Source organism: Pleurodeles waltl, chromosome 10 (assembly GCF_031143425.1).
Source record: "Pleurodeles waltl isolate 20211129_DDA chromosome 10, aPleWal1.hap1.20221129, whole genome shotgun sequence".
NCBI lineage: Eukaryota > Metazoa > Chordata > Amphibia > Caudata > Salamandridae > Pleurodeles > Pleurodeles waltl.
The window spans coordinates 576,481,455-576,509,126 of NC_090449.1; the positions used below are offsets into that span (position 1 = coordinate 576,481,455).

Here is a 27,672-nt window from a genome sequence, read left to right on the forward strand (position 1 = left end):
TTTCAGGGGGAGACTTCATCTGCCAGCATCTGGGCTCTGTTGCTGACAGTCCTGACTCGCCAGGTGGTGCCAAATCCAGTTCCTGGGCCCTTTGGAGTGAGTTCTGGTGTAACCAAGAAGAAACCAAGTACATTGTTTCCAGAGCAACTTCGGAACCGGTGCTGCTGTCCGAGTCCACCCCACTGCCTGCACCAGAGCCGTGGTCCCCGCTGAGTGCAATGACCGCGACCGACGCAACACCTCCAAAGTGCCACCACAGCATGAGGCCTGAGTGCTGTGTCCCTGACGTCCCAGACACCCGGCTCTGCTGCAGCACCTGTAGCCCTGTGGAATGATTGCAACACCGTGAATTCTACGCCTCGAATCTTAACCTGCTGGATTCATCGACCCCGCCAGATCGTAAGGAACCGGCGCCTCAGCACCAGTGCAGCATTACCTCCCCAACAACTGTAAGAAACAGACGCCTCACCTCCCCTGCCTAGCATTAAGGAACCAACGCCTCACTTCCCTGGCAGCAGTTAGGAATGGACGTCGCAGCAGCTCGAAGTACGCCTCACCTCCCCGACTCCGTGCAACTTCTTTATTTCTGCGTTTTCCAAAGTTACTGTTCCTGGGGTCCATGTGACTCTCTGACCTTCCTGCGCTCCCTTGCCAGTGGTGTTGAACTGTTGAGAACAACTTGTAGGAAGTTGGCTCTGTATGTGCTATTTCAAAGTAAGGAATAGCATGCACAGAGTCCAAGGGTTCCCCTTAGAGGTAAAATAGTGGTAAAAAGAGATAATACTAATGCTCTATTTTGTGGTAGTGTGGTCGAGCAGTAGGCTTATCCAAGGAGTAGTGTTAAGCATTTGTTGTACATACACATAGACAATAAATGAGGTACACACACTCAGAGACAAATCCAGCCAATGGGTTTTTATATAGAAAAATATCTTTTCTTAGTTTATTTTAGGAACCACAGGTTCAAATTCTACATGTAATATCTCATTCGAAAGGTATTGCAGGTAAGTACTTTAGGAACTTCAAATCATCAAAATTGCATGTATACTTTTCAAGTTATTCGCAAATAGCTGTTTTAAAAGTGGATACTTAGTGCAATTTTCACAGTTCCTAGGGGAGGTAAGTATTTGTTAGGTTAACCAGGTAAGTAAGACACTTACAGGGCTTAGTTCTTGGTCCAAGGTAGCCCACCGTTGGGGGTTCAGAGCAACCCCAAAGTCACCACACCAGCAGCTCAGGGCCGGTCAGGTGCAGAGTTCAAAGTGGTGCCCAAAACACATAGGCTAGAATGGAGAGAAGGGGGTGCCCCGGTTCCGGTCTGCTTGCAGGTAAGTACCCGCGTCTTCGGAGGGCAGACCAGGGGGGTTTTGTAGGGCACCGGGGGGGACACAAGCCCACACAGAAATTTCACCCTCAGCAGCGCGGGGGCGGCCGGGTGCAGTGTAGAAACAAGCGTCGGGTTTGCAATGTTAGTCTATGAGAGATCTCGGGATCTCTTCAGCGCTGCAGGCAGGCAAGGGGGGGATTCCTCGGGGAAACCTCCACTTGGGTAAGGGAGAGGGACTCCTGGGGGTCACTTCTCCAGTGAAAGTCCGGTCCTTCGGGTCCTGGGGGCTGCGGGTGCAGGGTCTCTCCCAGGCGTCGGGACTTTAGGTTCAAGGAGTCGCGGTCAGGGGAAGCCTCGGGATTCCCTCTGCAGGCGGCGCTGTGGGGGCTCAGGGGGGACAGGTTTTGGTACTCACAGTATCAGAGTAGTCCTGGGGTCCCTCCTGAGGCGTCGGATCTCCACCAGCCGAGTCGGGGTCGCCGGGTGCAGTGTTGCAAGTCTCACGCTTCTTGCGGGGAGCTTGCAGGGTTCTTTAAAGCTGCTGGAAACAAAGTTGCAGCTTTTCTTGGAGCAGGTCCGCTGTCCTCGGGAGTTTCTTGTCTTTTCGAAGCAGGGGCAGTCCTCAGAGGATGTCGAGGTCGCTGGTCCCTTTGGAAGGCGTCGCTGGAGCAGGATCTTTGGAAGGCAGGAGACAGGCCGGTGAGTTTCTGGAGCCAAAGCAGTTGTCGTCTTCTGGTCTTCCGCTGCAGGGATTTTCAGCTAGGCAGTCCTTCTTCTTGTAGTTGCAGGAATCTAATTTTCTAGGGTTCAGGGTAGCCCTTAAATACTAAATTTAAGGGCGTGTTTAGGTCTGGGGGGTTAGTAGCCAATGGCTACTAGCCCTGAGGGTGGGGACACCCTCTTTGTGCCTCCTCCCAAGGGGAGGGGGTCACAATCCTAACCCTATTGGGGGAATCCTCCATCTGCAAGATGGAGGATTTCTAAAAGTTAGAGTCACTTCAGCTCAGGACACCTTAGGGGCTGTCCTGACTGGCCAGTGACTCCTCCTTGTTTTTCTCATTATTTTCTCCGGCCTTGCCGCCAAAAGTGGGGCCTGGCCGGAGGGGGCGGGCAACTCCACTAGCTGGAGTGTCCTGCTGGGTTGGCACAAAGGAGGTGAGCCTTTGAGGCTCACCGCCAGGTGTGACAATTCCTGCCTGGGAGAGGTGTTAGCATCTCCACCCAGTGCAGGCTTTGTTACTGGCCTCAGAGTGACAAAGGCACTCTCCCCATGGGGCCAGCAACATGTCTCGGTTTGTGGCAGGCTGCTAAAACTAGTCAGCCTACACAGATAGTCGGTTAAGTTTCAGGGGGCACCTCTAAGGTGCCCTCTGTGGTGTATTTTACAATAAAATGTACACTGGCATCAGTGTGCATTTATTGTGCTGAGAAGTTTGATACCAAACTTCCCAGTTTTCAGTGTAGCCATTATGGTGCTGTGGAGTTCGTGTTTGACAAACTCCCAGACCATATACTCTTATGGCTACCCTGCACTTACAATGTCTAAGGTTTTGTTTAGACACTGTAGGGGTACCATGCTCATGCACTGGTACCCTCACCTATGGTATAGTGCACCCTGCCTTAGGGCTGTAAGGCCTGCTAGAGGGGTGTCTTACCTATACTGCATAGGCAGTGAGAGGCTGGCATGGCACCCTGAGGGGAGTGCCATGTCGACTTACTCGTTTTGTCCTCACTAGCACACACAAGCTGGCAAGCAGTGTGTCTGTGCTGAGTGAGAGGTCTCCAGGGTGGCATAAGACATGCTGCAGCCCTTAGAGACCTTCCTTGGCATCAGGGCCCTTGGTACTAGAAGTACCAGTTACAAGGGACTTATCTGGATGCCAGGGTCTGCCAATTGTGGATACAAAAGTACAGGTTAGGGAAAGAACACTGGTGCTGGGGCCTGGTTAGCAGGCCTCAGCACACTTTCAATTGTAAACATAGCATCAGCAAAGGCAAAAAGTCAGGGGGCAACCATGCCAAGGAGGCATTTCCTTACACAACCCCCCCCCAAACGAAAGAGGATGAGACTAACCTTTCCCAAGAGAGTCTTCATTTTCTAAGTGGAAGAACCTGGAAAGGCCATCTGCATTGGCATGGGCAGTCCCAGGTCTGTGTTCCACTATAAAGTCCATTCCCTGTAGGGAGATGGACCACCTCAACAGTTTAGGATTTTCACCTTTCATTTGCATCAGCCATTTGAGAGGTCTGTGGTCAGTTTGAACTAGGAAGTGAGTCCCAAAGAGGTATGGTCTCAGCTTCTTCAGGGACCAAACCACAGCAAAGGCCTCCCTCTCAATGGCACTCCAACGCTGCTCCCTGGGGAGTAACCTCCTGCTAATGAAAGCAACAGGCTGGTCAAGGCCATCATCATTTGTTTGGGACAAAACTGCCCCTATCCCATGTTCAGAGGCATCAGTCTGCACAATGAACTGCTTAGAATAATCTGGAGCTTTGAGAACTGGTGCTGAGCACATTGCCTGTTTCAGGGTGTCAAAGGCCTGTTGGCATTCCACAGTCCAGTTTACTTTCTTGGGCATTTTCTTGGAGGTGAGTTCAGTGAGGGCTGTCACAATGGATCCATATCCCTTCACAAACCTCCTGTAGTACCCAGTCAAGCCAAGGAATGCCCTGACTTGAGTCTGGGTTTTTGGAGCTACCCAGTCCAGAATAGTCTGGATCTTGGGTTGGAGTGGCTGAACTTGGCCTCCACCTACAAGGTGTCCCAAGTAAACCACAGTTCCCTGCCCTATCTGGCATTTGGATGCCTTGATAGAGAGGCCTGCAGATTGCAGAGCCTTCAAAACCTTCCTCAGGTGGACCAGGTGATCCTGCCAGGTGGAGCTAAAGACAGCAATATCATCAAGATAAGCTGTGCTAAAGGACTCCAAGCCAGCAAGGACTTGATTCACCAACCTTTGGAAGGTGGCAGGGGCATTCTTTAAACCAAAGGGCATAACAGTAAACTGATAATGCCCATCAGGTGTGGAGAATGCTGTCTTTTCTTTTGCTCCAGGTGCCATTTTTATTTGCCAGTACCCTGCTGTCAAGTCAAAGGTACTTAGAAATTTGGCAGCACCTAATTTGTCTATGAGCTCATCAGCTCTTGGAATTGGATGAGCATCTGTCTTGGTGACAGAATTGAGCCCTCTGTAGTCCACACAAAACCTCATCTCTTTCTTTCCATCTTTGGTGTGAGGTTTGGGGACTAAGACCACTGGGCTAGCCCAGGGGCTGTCAGAGCGCTCAATTACTCCCAATTCCAGCATCTTGTGGACTTCCACCTTGATGCTTTCCTTAACATGGTCAGACTGTCTAAAGATTTTGTTCTTAACAGGCATGCTGTCTCCTGTGTCCACATCATGGGTACACAGGTGTGTCTGACCAGGGGCTAAGGAGAAGAGTTCAGGAAACTGTTGTAGGACTCTCCTACAATCAGCTTGCTGTTGGCCAGAGAGGGTGTCTGAGTAGATCACTCCATCTACTGTACCATCTTTTGGGTCTGATGACAGAAGATCAGGGAGAGGTTCACTCTCTGCCTCCTGATCCTCATCTGTTACCATCAACAGATTGACATCAGCCCTGTCGTGGAAGAGCTTAAGGCGGTTTACATGGATCACCCTCTTGGGGCTCCTGCTTGTGCCCAGGTCCACCAAGTAGGTGACCTGACTCTTCCTCTCTAGTACTGGGTAAGGGCCACTCCATTTGTCCTGGAGTGCCCTGGGAGCCACAGGCTCCAGAACCCAGACTTTCTGCCCTGGTTGGAACTCAACCAGTGCAGCCTTTTGGTCATACCAAAACTTCTGGAGCTGTTGGCTGGCCTCAAGGTTTTTGGTTGCCTTTTCCATGTACTCTGCCATTCTAGAGCGAAGGCCAAGTACATAGTCCACTATGTCCTGTTTAGGCTCATGGAGAGGTCTCTCCCAGCCTTCTTTAACAAGGGCAAGTGGTCCCCTTACAGGATGACCAAACAGAAGTTCAAAGGGTGAGAATCCTACTCCCTTCTGTGGCACCTCTCTGTAAGCGAAAAGCAGGCATGGCAAGAGGACATCCCATCTCCTTTTGAGTTTTTCTGGGAGCCCCATGATCATGCCCTTTAATGTCTTGTTGAATCTCTCAACTAAGCCATTAGTTTGTGGATGGTATGGTGTAGTGAATTTATAAGTCACCCCACACTCATTCCACATGTGCTTTAGGTATGCTGACATGAAGTTGGTACCTCTGTCAGACACCACCTCCTTAGGGAAACCCACTCTGGTAAAGATACCAATGAGGGCCTTGGCTACTGCAGGGGCAGTAGTCGACCTAAGGGGAATAGCTTCAGGATACCTGGTAGCATGATCCACTACTACCAGGATATACATATTTCCTGAGGCTGTGGGAGGTTCTAGTGGACCAACTATGTCCACACCCACTCTTTCAAAGGGAACCCCCACCACTGGAAGTGGAATGAGGGGGGCCTTTGGATGCCCACCTGTCTTACCACTGGCTTGACAGGTGGGGCAGGAGAGGCAAAACTCCTTAACCATGTTGGACATATTGGGCCAGTAGAAGTGGTTGACTAACCTCTCCCACGTCTTGGTTTGTCCCAAATGTCCAGCAAGGGGAATGTCATGGGCCAATGTTAGGATGAACTTCCTGAACAGCTGAGGCACTACCACTCTCCTAGTGGCACCAGGTTTGGGGTCTCTGGCCTCAGTGTACAGGAGTCCATCTTCCCAATAGACCCTATGCGTTCCATTTTTCTTGCCTTTGGACTCTTCAGCAGCTTGCTGCCTAAGGCCTTCAAGAGAGGGACAGGTTTCTTGTCCCTTACACAGCTCCTCCCTTGAGGGTCCCCCTGGGCCTAAGAGCTCAACCTGATAAGGTTCAAGCTCCAAAGGCTCAGTTCCCTCAGAGGGCAGAACTTCTTCCTGAGAAGAGAGGTTCCCTTTCTTTTGCTGTATTGCAGTTGGTTTCCCAACTGACTTTCCTGTTCTCTTGGTAGGCTGGGCCATTCTTCCAGACTCCAGCTCTACTTGTTCACCCTGTGCCTTGCACTGTGCTCTTGTTTTCACACACACCAGTTCAGGGATACCCAGCATTGCTGCATGGGTTTTTAGCTCTACCTCAGCCCATGCTGAGGACTCCAGGTCATTTCCAAGCAGACAGTCCACTGGGATATTTGAGGAGACCACCACCTGTTTCAGGCCATTGACCCCTCCCCATTCTAAAGTAACCATTGCCATGGGATGTACTTTTCTCTGATTGTCAGCGTTGGTGACTGTGTAAGTTTTTCCAGTCAGGTATTGGCCAGGGGAAACCAGTTTCTCTGTCACCATGGTGACACTGGCACCTGTATCCCTCAGGCCCTCTATTCTAGTCCCATTAATTAAGAGTTGCTGTCTGTATTTTTGCATGTTAGGCGGCCAGACAGCTAGTGTGGCTAAATCCACCCCACCCTCAGAAACTAGAGTAGCTTCAGTGTGGACCCTGATTTGCTCTGGGCACACTGTTGATCCCACTTGGAGACTAGCCATACCAGTGTTACCTGGATGGGAGTTTGGAGTGGAACCTTTCTTGGGACAGGCCTTGTCTCCAGTTTGGTGTCCATGCTGTTTACAGCTATGACACCAGGCCTTTTTGGGATCAAAGTTTTTACCCTTGTACCCATTGTTTTGTGAAGAGGCTCTGGGCCCACCCTCCTGTGCAGGTTTTTGGGGGCCTGTAGAAGACTCTTTACTATTTTTAGTTTTGGTTGTCTCATCACCCTTCCCCTGGGGAGTCTTTGTGACCCCTTTCTTTTGGTCACCCCCTGTTGAAGTCTTGGACACCCTTGTCTTGACCCAATGGTCCGCCTTCTTTCCCAATTCTTGGGGAGAAATTGGTCCTAGGTCTACCAGATGCTGATGCAGTTTATCATTGAAACAATTACTTAACAGGTGTTCTTTCACAAATAAATTGTACAGCCCATCATAATTACTTACACCACTGCCTTGAATCCAACCATCTAGTGTTTTCACTGAGTAGTCAACAAAGTCAACCCAGGTCTGGCTCGAGGATTTTTGAGCCCCCCTGAACCTAATCCTGTACTCCTCAGTGGAGAATCCAAAGCCCTCAATCAGGGTACCCTTCATGAGGTCATAAGATTCGGCATCTTGTCCAGAGAGTGTGAGGAGTCTATCCCTACACTTTCCTGTGAACATTTCCCAAAGGAGAGCACCCCAGTGAGATCTGTTCACTTTTCTGGTTACACAAGCCCTCTCAAAAGCTGTGAACCATTTGGTGATGTCATCACCATCTTCATATTTAGTTACAATCCCTTTAGGGATTTTCAACATGTCAGGAGAATCTCTGACCCTATTTATGTTGCTGCCACCATTGATGGGTCCTAGGCCCATCTCTTGTCTTTCCCTCTCTATGGCTAGGATCTGTCTTTCCAAAGCCAATCTTTTGGCCATCCTGGCTAACTGGATGTCCTCTTCACTGGGGTTATCCTCAGTGATTTCAGAGGTGTTGGTCTCTCCTGTGAGGGAACCAGCATCTCTGACTATTATTTTTGGAGTCAGGGTTTGAGGGACCCTGTTCTCCCTAGATAGGACTGGTAGGGGGGAATTGTCCTCCAAGTCACTATCCTCTTCCTCTGAGTTGCCACCCTCAGAGGGGTTGGCCTTTTCAAACTCTGCCAAAAGCTCCTGGAGCTGTATTTTGGTAGGTTTGGGGCCCATTGTTATTTTCTTTATTTTACAGAGTGACCTTAGCTCCCTCATCTTAAGATGGAGGTAAGGTGTGGTGTCGAGTTCCACCACAGTCACATCTGTGCTAGACATTTTGCTTCTAAAAGTTGGAATACTTTTTAAGAATCTACAACTGGTTCTAGAATCTAATTCAAACTTTTACAAACTTTTAAACTCTAAAAGAAATGCTAAACAGGGACTTAACACACAAGGCCCTAGTAGGACTTTTAAGAATTTAGAAAACTTTTCAAATTGCAAAAATCAATTTCTAATGACAATTTTGGAATTTGTCGTGTGATCAGGTATTGGCTGAGTAGTCCAGCAAATGCAAAGTCTTGTACCCCACCGCTGATCCACCAATGTAGGAAGTTGGCTCTGTATGTGCTATTTCAAAGTAAGGAATAGCATGCACAGAGTCCAAGGGTTCCCCTTAGAGGTAAAATAGTGGTAAAAAGAGATAATACTAATGCTCTATTTTGTGGTAGTGTGGTCGAGCAGTAGGCTTATCCAAGGAGTAGTGTTAAGCATTTGTTGTACATACACATAGACAATAAATGAGGTACACACACTCAGAGACAAATCCAGCCAATGGGTTTTTATATAGAAAAATATCTTTTCTTAGTTTATTTTAGGAACCACAGGTTCAAATTCTACATGTAATATCTCATTCGAAAGGTATTGCAGGTAAGTACTTTAGGAACTTCAAATCATCAAAATTGCATGTATACTTTTCAAGTTATTCGCAAATAGCTGTTTTAAAAGTGGATACTTAGTGCAATTTTCACAGTTCCTAGGGGAGGTAAGTATTTGTTAGGTTAACCAGGTAAGTAAGACACTTACAGGGCTTAGTTCTTGGTCCAAGGTAGCCCACCGTTGGGGGTTCAGAGCAACCCCAAAGTCACCACACCAGCAGCTCAGGGCCGGTCAGGTGCAGAGTTCAAAGTGGTGCCCAAAACACATAGGCTAGAATGGAGAGAAGGGGGTGCCCCGGTTCCGGTCTGCTTGCAGGTAAGTACCCGCGTCTTCGGAGGGCAGACCAGGGGGGTTTTGTAGGGCACCGGGGGGGACACAAGCCCACACAGAAATTTCACCCTCAGCAGCGCGGGGGCGGCCGGGTGCAGTGTAGAAACAAGCGTCGGGTTTGCAATGTTAGTCTATGAGAGATCTCGGGATCTCTTCAGCGCTGCAGGCAGGCAAGGGGGGGATTCCTCGGGGAAACCTCCACTTGGGTAAGGGAGAGGGACTCCTGGGGGTCACTTCTCCAGTGAAAGTCCGGTCCTTCGGGTCCTGGGGGCTGCGGGTGCAGGGTCTCTCCCAGGCGTCGGGACTTTAGGTTCAAGGAGTCGCAGTCAGGGGAAGCCTCGGGATTCCCTCTGCAGGCGGCGCTGTGGGGGCTCAGGGGGGACAGGTTTTGGTACTCACAGTATCAGAGTAGTCCTGGGGTCCCTCCTGAGGCGTCGGATCTCCACCAGCCGAGTCGGGGTCGCCGGGTGCAGTGTTGCAAGTCTCACGCTTCTTGCGGGGAGCTTGCAGGGTTCTTTAAAGCTGCTGGAAACAAAGTTGCAGCTTTTCTTGGAGCAGGTCCGCTGTCCTCGGGAGTTTCTTGTCTTTTCGAAGCAGGGGCAGTCCTCAGAGGATGTCGAGGTCGCTGGTCCCTTTGGAAGGCGTCGCTGGAGCAGGATCTTTGGAAGGCAGGAGACAGGCCGGTGAGTTTCTGGAGCCAAAGCAGTTGTCGTCTTCTGGTCTTCCGCTGCAGGGATTTTCAGCTAGGCAGTCCTTCTTCTTGTAGTTGCAGGAATCTAATTTTCTAGGGTTCAGGGTAGCCCTTAAATACTAAATTTAAGGGCGTGTTTAGGTCTGGGGGGTTAGTAGCCAATGGCTACTAGCCCTGAGGGTGGGTACACCCTCTTTGTGCCTCCTCCCAAGGGGAGGGGGTCACAATCCTAACCCTATTGGGGGAATCCTCCATCTGCAAGATGGAGGATTTCTAAAAGTTAGAGTCACTTCAGCTCAGGACACCTTAGGGGCTGTCCTGACTGGCCAGTGACTCCTCCTTGTTTTTCTCATTATTTTCTCCGGCCTTGCCGCCAAAAGTGGGGCCTGGCCGGAGGGGGCGGGCAACTCCACTAGCTGGAGTGTCCTGCTGGGTTGGCACAAAGGAGGTGAGCCTTTGAGGCTCACCGCCAGGTGTGACAATTCCTGCCTGGGAGAGGTGTTAGCATCTCCACCCAGTGCAGGCTTTGTTACTGGCCTCAGAGTGACAAAGGCACTCTCCCCATGGGGCCAGCAACATGTCTCGGTTTGTGGCAGGCTGCTAAAACTAGTCAGCCTACACAGATAGTCGGTTAAGTTTCAGGGGGCACCTCTAAGGTGCCCTCTGTGGTGTATTTTACAATAAAATGTACACTGGCATCAGTGTGCATTTATTGTGCTGAGAAGTTTGATACCAAACTTCCCAGTTTTCAGTGTAGCCATTATGGTGCTGTGGAGTTCGTGTTTGACAAACTCCCAGACCATATACTCTTATGGCTACCCTGCACTTACAATGTCTAAGGTTTTGTTTAGACACTGTAGGGGTACCATGCTCATGCACTGGTACCCTCACCTATGGTATAGTGCACCCTGCCTTAGGGCTGTAAGGCCTGCTAGAGGGGTGTCTTACCTATACTGCATAGGCAGTGAGAGGCTGGCATGGCACCCTGAGGGGAGTGCCATGTCGACTTACTCGTTTTGTCCTCACTAGCACACACAAGCTGGCAAGCAGTGTGTCTGTGCTGAGTGAGAGGTCTCCAGGGTGGCATAAGACATGCTGCAGCCCTTAGAGACCTTCCTTGGCATCAGGGCCCTTGGTACTAGAAGTACCAGTTACAAGGGACTTATCTGGATGCCAGGGTCTGCCAATTGTGGATACAAAAGTACAGGTTAGGGAAAGAACACTGGTGCTGGGGCCTGGTTAGCAGGCCTCAGCACACTTTCAATTGTAAACATAGCATCAGCAAAGGCAAAAAGTCAGGGGGCAACCATGCCAAGGAGGCATTTCCTTACACAACTGTATCAAGATATCGTGATAGCCCCAATTGGAGCCATTGTGTTTTTAAGCTCTTTACTGAGATTTACTCTTTAAAAATGTGTATCTTTACTTGTGTATGTTGAATGTTTGTTGTTCTCGTCTTGTTTTAGTCACATAAATATTGGCTATTTTCCTAAACTGTTGTGGTGTACCTTTGTGATGTTTTCAATGTGTTACTGTGTGTGTATAGAAATACTTTACACATTGCCTCTCAGATAAGCCTGACTGCTTGTGCCAAGTAACCGAGGGGGTGAGCAGGGTTTTCTTAGCTATGTGGCTCCCTTTCCCTGACTAGAGTGAGGGTCCCTAATTGGACAGGGTGCAAACCGCTGCCAGCTACAGACCCCATTTCTAACAAGGGGTAGCTGCTGCATCTCATTGTAGCCCACCAGCATCCCTAGGTATCTAAAGTGTGCAAGCAAAGTCCGAGGGATGGGAGGCTGTCCGGCAGTGTACCGGCCAGGCCTGCCAGGGGGGGATAGCAGAGATTTTATATGATTGAGGTGGAGCCAAACAGGTCCCCAAACTATTATAAGAGTTGCAAGAGTATGGGAAAGGCCACTCGCGGAGAGGCAATGTACAATAGCGCATCGTCTGCGTATAAGGATATTACATGGCAAGTGGTACTCAGTCGGATACCCAGTCCCTAAGTCTAAGGTGCTCCCATATCACCATAGGTTCTATAGCTATTGCAAATAGAAGGGGGGATGGGGGCCAACCCTGCTGCATCCCACGTTCCAGTGCCCATGCTTCTGATTGGGTCCGACCCACACTCACTCTCGTGGTGGGGTCAGTGTACAGCAGTCGTACCCATTCCCAAAAGTGGGATCCAGTTCCCATAACACTGAGCACTTCAAGGCGGTAGCCCCAGTCCACGGTGTTGAAGGCTCTTTCTAAATCTATGGAGACCAGCACCAGCTCCTCAGAGCTTGACTCCACTTTATGTAGGGTGTGAGCGAGTCGACGTAAGTTCATACAGGTGTTCTGACTTAGGATGAACCGCACTGGTTCTCATACACCAGTTTGGACATCTGTGATGCCAGACAATTGGCAAGCAATTTGCAAAGTGTTTTTACATCTGCATTAACCATGGTGAGCGGCCAGTAGGCAGAAAGATCGGCCTCATTGCCACCTGGCTTAGGGAACATGCATATTTCCCCCTCCCTTATAGTAGGGGGCAGCCCTCCTCTTTCGCATGCCTCCAGGAATACCTCCAGGAGCCTCTGCGTAACAGTTGCTGAGAATGCCTGGTAAATCTCATGGGGGAAGCCATAGCTGTCCAGCGCCTTTGCCTGTGGGAGCATGCTCAACACCATATGCAGTTTTTCTAGTTCGATTGGGGCATTCAGCTCTTCAGCAGCAAGCTGTGCAAGTTGTGGGAGTCCCAAGCCCTCAAAGAATGGGACATATCTAGTCGGTGTTGTATCTGAGCCCACTGTATATAAACACTGTAGGTGCTGCTGGAATCCCCCCACAATCCCTCCCCAAGAGGTGGCCCTATTACCTATTACCAAATCAGGAGTGTGGCCAACGGTGGCAGATGCTCCCTTCAAAGGATTCATGTGAGCAGATAATTTACTTATCCCTGTCCTTATGCAATTGCTGATTATATTGTTTTAGCGTATATTTATCCACCCTATTCCATATATCAGCTATCTGTCTCTGTACTCCCAGCTCCCTGGGGCTTTCTTCGGAGTGTGTTTGTTCCATTGTATGCAGTGAAGTCAATGCTGCTTCCTGTCTGTCTAAGTCCTGCCAGAGTTGTCTTCACACTCTGCAGGTTAAGCCCATCCATACACGTGCCCCTTAACATTGCTTTTAGCGCCTCCCATTCCTGGCCCTACTTTTCGTTGTCCCTCAGTTATTCACCATGTAGTCTGCAGTGCACATGAAAGCGCCTCCCTTCTGATCGGGTCCTCTAGTATGTCAGCTGACATCCTCCAGGACCTAGCTTTTCTTGCTGGTTCTCACCATGGCACGCCACAACCCACTAGGGATTGATCCAAGAGGAAGTGTGCCAGGTGTGTAACTTCTATGCCTTCCACTCGTGGGAGTCCTGCTAATAGTATCCTGTCTAGTCTACTGTAGGTGTGATGCGTAGCAGAGTAGCTGGTGCAAACCCATTGTGTTGGGTGGATTAACCCCTAGGTATCTTTGATGCCCATGTTTTGCATCACCCCGAGCAGTGCCGCTGTCATTCGGGGTTTAGTGCCTGCCTGTGGTTGTGCCCTATCCAAGTCAGGGTCCATTATACAGTTGAAGTCTCCTAGCCATACAGTGGTGTGTCTATGCCCTGCAGTAATGTCTTGAATGTTGCGGAAAAATGCAGGCTCATCGTTAGTTGGGGCATAGGTATTCAATATTGTCAAGCTTCGCCTGTCTAGAGTCCCCCGCAGGAGCACAAACTGATCTCCTGGTTCTGCCTCCATATATATGATGAGGCTGATCCCTCCACCTACAGGCCGATCACCATGATTAATGCACCCTTTGAGAAGGTGGAGTAGGAATCAAATCAAATCAAATCATTAACATTTATAAAGCGCGCTACTCACCCGTGCGGGTCTCAAGGTGCTAGGGGAAAGAGGGGGTTACTGCTGCTCGAAAAGCCAGGTCTTTAGGAGTCTCCGGAAAGCTGAGTGGTCCTGGGTGGTCCTGAGGCTGGTGGGGAGGGAGTTCCAGGTCCTGGCCGCCAGGAAGGAGAAAGATCTCCCACCCGCCGTGGAGCGGCGGATGCGAGGGACGGAAGCAAGTGCGAGGCCAGAGGAACGGAGGAGGCAGGTGAGGACGTAGAAGCTGAGGCGTCAGTTGAGGTATTGCGGTCCCTTGTCGTGGAGGGCTTTGTGTGCGTGGGTGAGAAGTCGAAAGGTGATCCTTTTGCTGACTGGGAGCCAATGCAGGTGTCTCAGGTGTGCGGAGATGTGGCTGTTGCGGGGTACGTCGAGGATGAGGCGGGCCGAGGCATTTTGAATGCGTTGCAGGCGATTTTGGAGTTTGGCTGTTGTCCCAGCGTAGAGGGTGTTGCCGTAGTCCAGGCGGCTCGTGACGAGGGCGTGGATCACGGTTTTTCTAGTGTCGGCGGGGATCCAGCGGAAGATCTTGCGGAGCATGCGGAGGGTGAGGAAGCAGGCGGAGGACACAGCGTTGACTTGCTTGGTCATGGTGAGAAGAGGGTCCAAGATGAAGCCGAGGTTGTGGGCGTGGTCTGCGGGGGCCGGTGCGGTGCCGAGGGCCGTGGGCCACCAAGAGTCGTCCCTGGCGGACGGGGTGTTGCCGAGGATGAGGACTTCCGTTTTTTCAAAGTTCAGCTTTAGGCGGCTGAGCCTCATCCAATCTGCGACGTCCTTCATACCCTCTTGTAGGTTGGTCTTGGCGCTGGCGGGGTCCTTAGTGAGGGAGAGTATAAGTTGGGTGTCGTCGGCGTAGGAGGTGATGATGATGTCGTGCTTGCGTACGATGTTGGCGAGGGGGCTCATGTAGACATTGAAGAGTGTCGGGCTGAGTGATGAGCCTTGGGGTACGCCGCAGATGATCTCGGTGGGAACTGAGCGAAACGGAGGGAGGTAAACTCTTTGGGAACGGTTTGAGAGGAAGGAGGCGATCCAGTCCAGGGCCTGGCCTTGGATCCCGGTGGAGCGGAGGCGGGTGATTAGGGTGCGGCGACAGACGGTGTCGAAGGCAGCCGAAAGGTCGAGGAGAATGAGGGCGACTGTTTCACCGTTGTCCATCAGGGTTCTGATGTCATCTGTGACTGAGATGAGGGCGGTTTCCGTGCTGTGGTTGGTTCGGAATCCGGTTTGTGAAGGGTCGAGCAGGTTGTTGTTTTCCAGGAAGGTGGTCAGCTGTTTGTTGACGGTCTTCTCTATTACCTTGGCTGGGAAAGGCAGGAGAGAGATGGGGCGGAAGTTTTTCAGGTCGCTCGGGTCAGCCGTAGGTTTCTTTAGTAGGGCGTTGACTTCGGCGTGTTTCCAGCATTCGGGGAAGGTAGCAGAAGAAAAAGAAGAGTTGATGACGGCCTGGAGGTGCGGGGCGATGATGTCGTCGGCTTTGTTAAAGATGAAGTGAGGGCAGGGGTCCGAAGGGGCGCCGGAGTGGATAGAGTGATAGGAAGAGTGATATACTTGTCCATGCCACTTTTTGTCAGGTCGTAGGGCACTCGCATGTGGCAGGAATTAGTTAATTAATATTTAGTTCAACATCTCCTCATGCTTAAGTAAATCACATGATTATTGTTCAGTGCTCCAGAAGTGCCCCGCTGGTGCTGTGCACGTCCACAAGTGTATTGATTTGCATCCAGGAGAATTAAACAAAAGTGTGTCGCTAAAAATACTTGCCAACATTAGAAACTCCTCTGTGAATGTAAACAACCAAAGGCGTAATAAGCATGAGAAGGTAAAAGTGTTTCTGCTTTCTTCTTTCAGAAAAACCAGTTGAAATCATCAAACCACTACAAGACATGACAGGCTTCACAGGACAAGACCTTACCCTGAGTTGTGAACTCTCTAAGTTGTCCACAAATGTGAAATGGTGCAAGGATAGCAAAACAATTCGGAGGAGCCAGAAATATGAGCTGTTCCAGGAAGGAACTCAGGCCAAGTTGATCATTCACGATGTGACAACCAAGGACACTGGAGAGTACATGTGTGAAACCGAGATCTCAAAGAGCAAAGCTTCCATTAAAGTGAAAGGTGAGATGAGCAATACATAAACCTCTGTTTAATTATACTTCCCAAGTCAAGCTAGTATGCTTCTTCAGTTCACCAGAATCATCAAGTAATAAAAACTGGCAATTGTGCTTGGCCGCTCATTGCAAGACACATTGGGGGTCATTCCGACCCCGGCGGGCGGCGGGCGCCACCCGCCGGGCGGAAACCTCCAAAAGACCGCACCGCGGTCAAATGACCGCGGGGGTCATTGCAACTTTCCCGCTGGGCCGGCCGGCAATCTCCAAAAGATCGCCCGCCGGCCCAGCGGGAAAGCCCCTGCAAAGAGGAAGCCGGCTCCGAATGGAGCCGGCGGATTTGCAGGGGTGCGACGGGTGCAGTGGCACCCGTCGCGATTTTCAGTGTCTGCAAAGCAGACACTGAAAATCTTTGTGGGGCCCTGTTAGGGGGCCCCTGCACTGCCCATGCCATGGGCATAAGCAGTGCAGGGGCCCCCAGGGGCCCCACGACACCCGTTCCCGCCAGCCTCTTCCTGGCGGTTTACAGGCTGGCAGGAAGGGGGTCGGAATCCCCATGGCGGCGCTGCAAGCAGCGCCGCCATGGAGGATTCCCTGGGCCAGCGGAAAACCGGAGGGAAACCGCCTGTAAGGAAATGCCTCCTTGGCATGGTTGCCCCCTGACTTTTTGCCTTTGCTGATGCTATGTTTACAATTGAAAGTGTGCTGAGGCCTGCTAACCAGGCCCCAGCACCAGTGTTCTTTCCCTAACCTGTACTTTTGTATCCACAATTGGCAGACCCTGGCATCCAGATAAGTCCCTTGTAACTGGTACTTCTAGTACCAAGGGCCCTGATGCCAAGGAAGGTCTCTAAGGGCTGCAGCATGTCTTATGCCACCCTGGAGACCTCTCACTCAGCACAGACACACTGCTTGCCAGCTTGTGTGTGCTAGTGAGGACAAAACGAGTAAGTCGACATGGCACTCCCCTCAGGGTGCCATGCCAGCCTCTCACTGCCTATGCAGTATAGGTAAGCCACCCCTCTAGCAGGCCTTACAGCCCTAAGGCAGGGTGCACTATACCATAGGTGAGGGTACCAGTGCATGAGCATGGTACCCCTACAGTGTCTAAACAAAACCTTAGACATTGTAAGTGCAGGGTAGCCATAAGAGTATATGGTCTGGGAGTCTGTCAAACACGAACTCCACAGCACCATAATGGCTACACTGAAAACTGGGAAGTTTGGTATCAAACTTCTCAGCACAATAAATGCACACTGATGCCAGTGTACATTTTATTGTAAAATACACCACAGAGGGCACCTTAGAGGTGCCCCCTGAAACTTAACCGACTATCTGTGTAGGCTGACTAGTTTTAGCAGCCTGCCACAAACCGAGACATGTTGCTGGCCCCATGGGGAGAGTGCCTTTGTCACTCTGAGGCCAGTAACAAAGCCTGCACTGGGTGGAGATGCTAACACCTCTCCCAGGCAGGAATTGTCACACCTGGCGGTGAGCCTCAAAGGCTCACCTCCTTTGTGCCAACCCAGCAGGACACTCCAGCTAGTGGAGTTGCCCGCCCCCTCCGGCCAGGCCCCACTTTTGGCGGCAAGGCCGGAGAAAATAATGAGAAAAACAAGGAGGAGTCACTGGCCAGTCAGGACAGCCCCTAAGGTGTCCTGAGCTGAGGTGACTCTAACTTTTAGAAATCCTCCATCTTGCAGATGGAGGTTTCCCCCAATAGGGTTAGGATTGTGACCCCCTCCCCTTGGGAGGAGGCACAAAGAGGGTGTACCCACCCTCAGGGCTAGTAGCCATTGGCTACTAACCCCCCAGACCTAAACACGCCCTTAAATTTAGTATTTAAGGGCTACCCTGAACCCTAGAAGATTAGATTCCTGCAACTACAAGAAGAAGGACTGCCTAGCTGAAAACCCCTGCAGAGGAAGACCAGAAGACGACAACTGCCTTGGCTCCAGAAACTCTCCGGCCTGTCTCCTGCCTTCCAAAGATCCTGCTCCAGCGACGCCTTCCAAAGGGACCAGCGACCTCGACATCCTCTGAGGACTGCCCCTGCTTCGAAAAGACAAGAAACTCCCGAGGACAGCGGACCTGCTCCAAGAAAAGCTGCAACTTTGTTTCCAGCAGCTTTAAAGATCCCTGCAAGCTCCCCGCAAGAAGCGTGAGACTTGCAACACTGCACCCGGCGACCCCGACTCGGCTGGTGGCGATCCAACACCTCAGGAGGGACCCCAGGACTACTCTGCTACTGTGAGTACCAAAACCTGTCCCCCCTGAGCCCCCACAGCGCCGCCTGCAGAGGGAATTCCGAGGCTTCCCCTGACCGCGACTCCTTGAACCTAAAGTCCCGACGCCTGGGAGAGACCCTGCACCCGCAGCCCCCAGGACCCGAAGGACCGGACTTTCACTGGAGAAGTGACCCCCAGGAGTCCCTCTCCCTTACCCAAGTGGAGGTTTCCCCGAGGAATCCCCCCCTTGCCTGCCTGCAGCGCTGAAGAGATCCCGAGATCTCTCATAGACTAACATTGCGAACCCGACGCCGGTTCCTACACTGCACCCGGCCGCCCCCGCGCTGCTGAGGGTGAAATTTCTGTGTGGACTTGTGTCCCCCCCGGTGCCCTACAAAACCCCCCCTGGTCTGCCCTCCGAAGACGCGGGTACTTACCTGCAAACAGACCGGAACCGGGGCACCCCCTTCTCTCCATTCTAGCCTATGCGTTTTGGGCACCACTTTGAACTCTGCACCTGACCGGCCCTGAGCTGCTGGTGTGGTGACTTTGGGGTTGCTCTGAACCCCCAACGGTGGGCTACCTTGGACCAAGAACTAAGCCCTGTAAGTGTCTTACTTACCTGGTTAACCTAACAAATACTTACCTCCCCTAGGAACTGTGAAAATTGCACTGTGTCCACTTTTAAAACAGCTATTTGTCAATAACTTGAAAAGTATACATGCAATTTTGATGATTTGAAGTTCCTAAAGTACTTACCTGCAATACCTTTCGAATGAGATATTACATGTAGAATTTGAACCTGTGGTTCTTAAAATAAACTAAGAAAAGATATTTTTCTATATAAAAACCTATTGGCTGGATTTGTCTCTGAGTGTGTGTACCTCATTTATTGTCTATGTGTATGTACAACAAATGCTTAACACTACTCCTTGGATAAGCCTACTGCTCGACCACACTACCACAAAATAGAGCATTAGTATTATCTCTTTTTGCCACTATCTTACCTCTAAGGGGAACCCTTGGACTCTGTGCATACTATTCCTTACTTTGAAATAGTGCATACAGAGCCAACTTCCTACACCGCCGGTTCCCCTTTTCTGACCGCGGCTTTACCGCCGTGGTCAGAATGGCCCGGGAAGCACCGCCAGCCTGTTGGCGGTGCTTCCTCTGCCCTCCACCCTGGCGGTTTGAAACCGCCAGGGTCGGAATGAGGGCCATTGTGTTACCAGTTCCAAAGTGTTGACCAACTTTCAAGTGTACTAAACTGAAATGGACATTGTACCAGGTTCTTCACTGCAAGCGATAAGTCGTTACAGGGGAATTAGTTGGCAAAAACTGCACCATCCACTAATTGACAATTGCCATTGCACACAGTCACTCATTGCAAAAATTTGGTATCAGCAAATGGCATGCTATCAGGACACTATTTACAATAGGCATAAAAAAAAACTGGAAATCACCCCTTATTCCCTTGCTGTAAAACACTTGTTTTAACAGGCAGTACATGCTGACCAACCTCAACAAATCCTAAACAAATCTGTTTTCCACAAGTTGCCTTACTGTAACAAGCAAATCATAATGCATGCCTTTGTTTGCCCTTCACCCACAACCATTAAACAAAACTGTTTTTTTGTAGGGGTTTCTTTAATTAATGATGCAGATTTTATGGATGTCATCTGTTGGACATCCTTTACAGCTATTAACCAAAACTGGACATTTTGCAAGGTCTCCCTTTAAAAAACAGTGTTGTTTACATGCAATTTGTATTTTAGTGTAATGCATTCATGAGTAGAAATAAATATCAAACTTATATATCAACAACTGCAAGTAAAGTACATAACACAGACTAACAACAATAACAGGCATAAGGTAAATGGATTTTATGGTATCAGACTATAAAATAAAGATACCATCAGATATCTTGATATCTGCAGAATGCAGCACTCATAGAAAAAGCAAAACAACAAGGAGGAATAAAAGTATTCCTCCTTGTTGCGCCTTGCTAACGCCACCCCTGGGGGTGGCGTTAGATTTGGGCGCTGTGTCAGGTTCACAAAATCTTGTAAATCTGAGGCAGCGCCAAAATGCAATGGGTGTTGCTGTGGCACGCCCACAGCAACACCCATTGCACGCCCCTCTGATGCAGAATACTGCTTCGGAGGGAACCATATTTACAAGGAGGCGTAACTCCACAAAAAGTGGAGACATTTTTGGCGGTCAAACATTTTTAAATAGGTCTGTACATCCTATTACAGAAAGAAGTTTCTTCCAGTGTGAAATTCCTACTCAAAGGTTGCTCATCAACAGTTCTAAATTATCTGCAAAAACTTAAAAAGTCCATTGTTAGGGGCATAGTGAGATTAAGGGCCTGATTTAGATCCCGGCGGAGAGAATGCTCCATCACAAATGTGACGGATGTCCCGGCCACCGCATCACAATCCCCATAGGAGATAATGGGATTGTAATACGGCGGACGGGATATCCCTCATGTTTGTGACAACGTTTTTCCCTTCGCCAAGACCTAAATCAGGCTCTTAATATTTATGTTCATGGTTTAAAGGGGAACAATGGTTGCTTTGCTGTATTTAAAATATGGCACACCATGGAGCAGGGTAGGGGTTAATAGCATCAGAATTTGTTATGCTATTGATGTGCTGAGGGTTAGCGCCATATTTTGGAGCTAACTCTGAACAGTTCATAGGGGCCCATTGTAACCAATGGTGTGCCCCCTTTTAAAGCCTGTTCTGAGCAACCATTAAAATTGCCAAATAAAATGGCACAAAGAAATCCTTTAGATTTCTTTGCGCCCTTTTTTCAGCCACCCTAATGGGGGAATGCCCCCCCTTGCATACAACATGCCTGGTGCTGACAAAATGTGGTGCAAGGGGTTACAAAGTGGTGCAGTGTATGCATTGCACTACTTTGTAAATCTGGTGTGGCGATTTTGGCCTCGTTGAGCCACATTAGTGTAAAAAAAATGACGCTAATGTGGCGCAAGGGGGCGCTATGCCCTCCTATATCTGAGCTTAAGTATCTTCAATGAGTTTTGAATATTGATCTGAGCCGATATAGCATGTTTTCTAGGGAAGCTACATCTAATAGTATGTCTTCTTGATGGACCTGGCCCTCTTTGCAGGGTCACCCCAAGCGTTTTGCATGTACCTTCACTATTTTGCTGAATTCATTTTTGTTGGCCTTAGGACTCTGTGTACTTTACCACTGCTAACCAGTGCTAAAGTGCTTGTGCTTTCTCACCTAAACATTAATTGGCATATTTAATTTACTTGTAAGTCCCTTGTAAAGTGCTAAACCATATAAATTAACTGCTACCAGTGGACCTTTAGCGCTTATTGTGCCACTCACCTAAGTAGCGCTTTAAAACTTGTCCCAGGCCTGCCTTGCAACCTGAATGCAGAGTCACACTACCATGCCCACTAGACATTTAATCCCTTTTGCCAAACTTTAAGCGCTCCTTTTATTATATATAAGTCACCCCTGAGCAATGCCCTAGGCGCCCATAGGACTGGGCGCAGTGTAATAAAAACGTTAGACATACACTCCTAAGTTTTATATGTCCTTGTAGTGAAAAACTCCCAGATTAGTTTTTCACTATTGTGAGGCCTACCCTTCCCATAGGATAACATTGGGGATTCCTTATTATATTTAATAAACTGTAATTCCTAAATGAGAGGCGGTAGAAATGTCATGTTTGGTACCTATGGAGTTGTAAAGATGACCCTCACTGGCTCCCCGTGGACAAAAGGATCACTTTCAAGCTTCTTACCCACGCTCACAAAGCGCTCCACGACACCGGACCAGCCTACCTAAACAACAGACTCAGCTTCTACACTCCCACCCGTCAGCTCCGCTCCACTAACCTCACCTCGCCGTCGTCCCCTGCATCCGAAGAAAGACCTCCGGCGGCAGATCCTTCACATACCTCGCCGCCAAAACCTGGAACAACCTCCCTACCAACCTGCAACAGACTCAAGACCTACGCACCTTCAGAAGACTCCTCAAGACCTGCCTCTTCGACCAGTAACACCAGCTCTCCCCCCCCCCCCCAGCGCCTTGAAACCCTCACAGGTGCATAGCGCGCTTAATAAATTCAATGATTGATTGATTGATTATTAGTAAAGTAAGATTTTCCACTGCAATTTTGAAAATGCCACTTTAAGAAAGTGGGCATTTTCCTGCACTTAGGCCTTTGTGCCTGTAGCCTTTTTTTGGGTAACATAGTTGGGTGTAGCTGTCAGTTAGACTTTGTGAATTTCTCCAAAAAAACATTCACACAGTAGATGGATTAGGTGTGTCCTTCAATGGACCATCACTGCCAGGATGGGCAGGCGGAGGTGAGCACAGTCCCACTTATGCTTGAATAGGCTGTGTTCTGTCTCTACACAAAATGCTTAACAGCCCTATATCGTCCCTGCAGCCAGCTTAGGGCTAGGTCAGGGGAGTCAGGAAATTCCAAGAACTTCAAAGAACCTTTCCAAAAGCTTCTCCCACCTTCCAGAAGAATGGCACCACGGTATAAAAATGGGGCCGTCTGACCCACTCTTCAGTTTACTACAGGGTCTGCGGAACGACTCTAGGAGGACTGCTTGCTGCTGTGCCCTGCTGTGCCCTCTGCCAGACTGCTGCTGTACCTGGAAGGACTGCTTTGCTGCCTGGAGCCTGCCTGGAAACGTCAGAGGTCAGCCCAGCTGTTAAGCCCTGCATCTACACCTGCACCAAGGACTGCCAGAAGTGACTCCAAGGTCTGGTCTGCTGGCCTCCTGTTCAGAGCCATAGGGATTCAATAGGCTCCCACCATTTTAACCCACAACTAGACCTAGCCTGAATGAGTCCTGAACCCCCAAGAAGTCTCCATCCATTCCTTGAACTTTGGTTGTTGAGCTAAATATGCCCAGATGGCTATTTTCCAAAACAGAGGATTTAAGCAAAATTTGGCCGAAAGGTGCTCTGAGACCACGAGAAGAAGACTGGGAACAACATGCTTGCCTATCTGCCCCAGGTGCATTGCTGGTCAGATTGACTTTGCGGCTTCTCCCACTACGTTCTTCACAGCATCAGCAAATCCATTTCTGTGGTCCTTCGCCAAAGAGGTATCCGACCTCTTAGAACTGTCTTGGGCTACAGACCTCTGATTCGTCCAACTAGAGAGATTTTTTACTTTCATTTTGGAGGCTATGTCTGAAGGTATAAATCTTCAACGCAGCTTCACTCCATGGCTATCCGATGACGACACTCCCTTCTCAAACACTTCTGTAGCCTTGTCACACTGAATTTCTATATTTCAAGACATTTTTCTCTGAATGTTTTTCTAAGTCCAAAAGTAAGCACCGACCAGGCTTGTATTCGAACTGCTCTCCATTGCTGTTGGCCTTAATTTTTCACTTTGACCCAGTCTCGAGTGACCAGATTTCCGCGATTGGCACTTTCATGTTTTAGGCACTTTTTTTAACCTTAAAGTTTAAAAGTCCATAATTCCAGTTCTACTGATTGGATTTTAGTTGTTTTGGTGTAAAATGATTTATTCAAATTTACCTTATTTTTCTAAATAGGTGTGGGATTTAAATTTTCTTGTGTGACGTTTTCAGTTTATTACTGTTTGTATTCTGCATAAATACTTTACACATTGCCTCTTACTTAAGCCATGGCTGCTTTTTGTGCCAAGCTACCCAGGGTGAAGCACAGGTTAATTTGGTGACTTTTGTGGTGCACCATACAAGGGATTCTGTCTGTTGCTGGACCAGGGGTCAGTCAACCAACAACCCAATTTCTCACACACTTCATAGAGAGAAATTTGTTTGTCCCTCCCATGGCTCCATTTCCAAACTTTGGTTAGGGCTTCATTGTATATAAGCTTCACTAAAGGTTTTATGAAGAGGATGAATAAAATATGCAAGAGTGGGCATCCTTGTCTCGTCCATCTCCTTATAGAAAATGGCACTGATCCAGGATTTTCTTTAAAACAATTCTCTGAACATAATTTCAGGATTTCCACTGATTCTCAGTTAGTGAGGTATAGTGGGTCTAATTGCCATTCCCCTATATGTTTTCTTTAGAGGGAAAAAAATCTTCATTGTGAGTGGTTAGTGGTCAGCTATAACCCTTGTTAAAATAAGGCATTATGAAATCTATGCCCATGTATGGTAGTGGTAGAAATGTAGTCAGTTCTAGTTTTTTAATGGTTGTTTTGAGCCGTGAAGTAAAATGGGAAGGCTATTTTCAGAACATTCAGGCTCATAACCCAGATCATGTAGTCTGGTGTCATAAGAAAGTGCACTGTTTTTTTGTAATTGAGGTGCTTCATGTCTGCTTTGATGTGGATCTATTAATTGAGACCTTCATTACTAGATTAAAAGTCCCCAGTATTAATTTAGCATGGGGGAGGACAATCAGGAGAGTGTTTAAGCAATGTAACATAGAGGAGTGCAATCCTGGCAGGATGTATACATTGAGCAGGACTAGCCTTTGACCTTCCCACACCTCCAGTCCTGCAGCAAACCTTCCCTCAGTGACAACTGACGTATGTTGTTATGAATTTCCCTGGGTTCTCGTGTGGAGCACTGAGACTAAAACTGGTGTGGTGTGCATATTGTGGTATAAAGAATTAGGTTCAGCAAATTCTTGTATGTGCTGTGAGGAGAAGATGTGTATTTCCCTCCGTACCTAGGGGCATATTTACAAGGCACTAGTGCCTTCCTGCATCACATTAGCGTACTTTTTTTAAACTTTAAGGTGGCATTAGAAAAGCTTTTTTGCCACGCCAGGCATAAGGGAAGCAAGAGGGGTGCGTTCCGGCACTAGGAGGCCCGCAACAATGGCACAGTGACATCTACAAGATTTCACTGCACCATTTTTGGCATCATTTTTAACACCTGCTCAAAGCAGGCATTAAGATGCACCCATAGAAACCTAGGGGACGCCTTGCACTTTGCTGCACTAGTGTAAACATTTTTGATGCTAGTACAGCAAAGCACCACAAAAGCATCAAAAATGATGATGCTATTGGCCTAACGAGCGCCATGGGGCGCAGTATTGTAAATACTGCGCAACCATGGTTTTGTTAGGTGGGGCAGGGGCAGAGCAAAAAAACTGGTGCATCAGCACTCATGCTCCAGTTTCTTGTACGTATGCCCCTTGGAGACTTGTTAGTTTTTGTGTTGCATTATGGTGTTTTGAGATGTATACATGAGGTGCATTTGTCCTTCGGAAGTCGAATATGTGCGGGTGGTTTCTTGTGATGCAAACATGTGTGTTGTGAATGAGCACCAAAAAATAAATAAAAATCAGCAAAAACTATTATTCTTATGTCGTTTTGGGCGCTGCAGTGGTCTGTTGTAGCTGTGGTGCGCTGTTTTGAAAGTATTTGGCTCTGTGTTATGGTGTGGTATAGTGGAGGTCCGTGTTGTGATATTTTAGAATTATGTGATCTAATGTTCAGGCGTGCAGCGGTATGGTGTGCAGTGGTCTTGCAAGTTTTGCTTTCGGATACCTAATGTTTTTATCTGATACAGAGAGTTGATATCTTACTGTATTGTGTTCTGTGACTTGAAGAGTTAAAGTGCTAAGGGGCATATTTATAATGCCCTAGCACCACCTTGCACCACATTAACCTCATTATTTTTTATATTAATGTGGCCCAATGAGGCTGAAATCCCCGCACCGTATTTACAGAGTGGCGCAATGCATGCATTGCACCAGTCTGTAACCCTTTGTGCTACATTATGCCTGTGCTAGGCATAATGTATGCAAAAGGGGCATTCCCTCGTTAGGGGGACCAGAAAAATGGCATAAGGAAATCTATGAGATTTCCTTGCACCATTTTTTACAGCACTTTTAACGCCTGTTCAGGAGCAGGCGTTAAAAGGTGGCTTCCATTCTTTAGAATGGGGCCCTATGTACTCTGCAGGAGTAGCACCAATATTTTGGCACTACTCTTGCAGAGTACATCGATAGCGTCATAAGAAATGACGCTATTGCCCTCTACTCTGACCCATGGTGTGCCGTATTTTAAATACAGCACACACATGTTGGCGGTAGGGGGGTGCTAAGGGGTGCAGAGAAAGTGGTGTTGCACTTGGTGCATCGCCACTTTCCATAACTCTGCCCCTAAGTGATGTTTTGGGTGGTGTGGTAGCGTTTGTGTTCCGATGTGATATGCATAGCTAGATTTTCTGCGTGGTTTTACGAGTTCTGGAGTGAGTGATTAAGTGCTGGATGGCGTGCAGTGGTAAGCGGTGGAGCGGACATGCTGTGCTGCTGTGTTATATCAACGTATAAGAGTACCATTTAACTATTAATTCTTCATAGAACTGTTGCATTTTGCAGGATTGGAACTAGGTCAGATCTTCTGTAGTGGGTTTATTGGTTCAGGGCTGTTCTGAGTGCAGAGGAGTTGATGGCAACATGATGACAGGGTGCTGTCGGTTTTAGGTTGCCCTTCCATTAGGAGTTGCGTTGTGTAAGATCAAGTTATATGGGATTGCGCCATGTAGCGAGATAATCCTTTCGAAGTCTCCTAAAATATGTTGTGCTGATCTACACTGTCTATTAATGCAGATGAGTCGCCAGGTGTTCCTCTGTTTCTAGATAGAGAAGTCCTCCCTCACTGTAGTCTGTGACTTAAAAGTCTCTATCCAGGAGGTGCAGTTTTTGATTACACTCCTTATCCAGGGAGACCAAGGACTACTCCAGACCTAGAGATCTTCCCAGAGCCTTCTGAATGGGTACTATGCAAGCAAATACATTTTAAGACCTATAATGGGAGTTGTACACTATACTTTCATTCAGTCTTAATGAGTGTATAGTCAGTGTGATGCGTTCCTAGCAAACAAATTGTTGCATTATGTTTCCCTTATTGCTGATGCTTACATAGTGCAACCATGTTTTATAAATAAATATACCGTGGTGCATAGTTAGGCGGGAAGAATATCTCTGCGCCACTACCTATACTCACACACTGTGAACCCTGATAGACCACCTTCCTCTGATGACATACAGAGCTCCTTTTAAGTTACTAGAAAGTGATAAAGTTCCAATTCATATTGTGTGAAGGACATTCACAGTCTTCGTCCCAAGAATGCGCCTTGCAGTGTTCATTCTGCAGATCAGCGGCATGGGTTCCTTAGATCTATAACTCAGTTTACTTTAATGTTTGCAGATGCATTGAATCGATTCATTAAGGAATTATCAGATGTGAAAGGGGAAGAGAAAGGTGTTGCTAAGTTTGAATGTGAGACAGAGAAGCCAGCCCAAACCGTGACCTGGCGCAAGGGAATTGTGGAGCTGCAGTCAACCAAAAAGCATGAATTGGCCCAAAAAGGGGCCATCCTGAGCCTAACAGTGAATGAGCTGGAGAACAATGACACTGACACCTATACGTGTGACATCGGGGATGCTCAGTCTCATGGCAAATTGTCGGTACAAGGTAAGTCCCATAACAACAAGTAGCAAAGAATGGCTTAGCTAGCTCCTGTCATTGATGTACTTTCTTCAAATATGCAGTTTATGTACTAAACAAGCATTACTTCCCTCAGCTCGGGGCGATGACAGACGATAATGTCCTCTGTAATCTGCTAACACCTTAGTGGGCAACAAGA

General features: G+C 48.6%; 1 protein-coding gene across 2 annotated transcripts in view; it reads left to right on the forward strand.

Moving 5' to 3' along the window:
* OBSCN (obscurin, cytoskeletal calmodulin and titin-interacting RhoGEF) overlaps nt 1-27,672 on the forward strand; it is a 1,961,032-nt gene that overhangs the window by 492,716 nt on the left and 1,440,644 nt on the right. For both annotated transcript variants that reach the window (XM_069211034.1, XM_069211033.1), the window contains 2 exons: nt 15,571-15,837; nt 27,234-27,500. In XM_069211034.1, the coding sequence (XP_069067135.1) occupies nt 15,571-15,837; nt 27,234-27,500 (534 nt within the window). The remainder of the gene's footprint in view (nt 1-15,570; nt 15,838-27,233; nt 27,501-27,672) is intronic.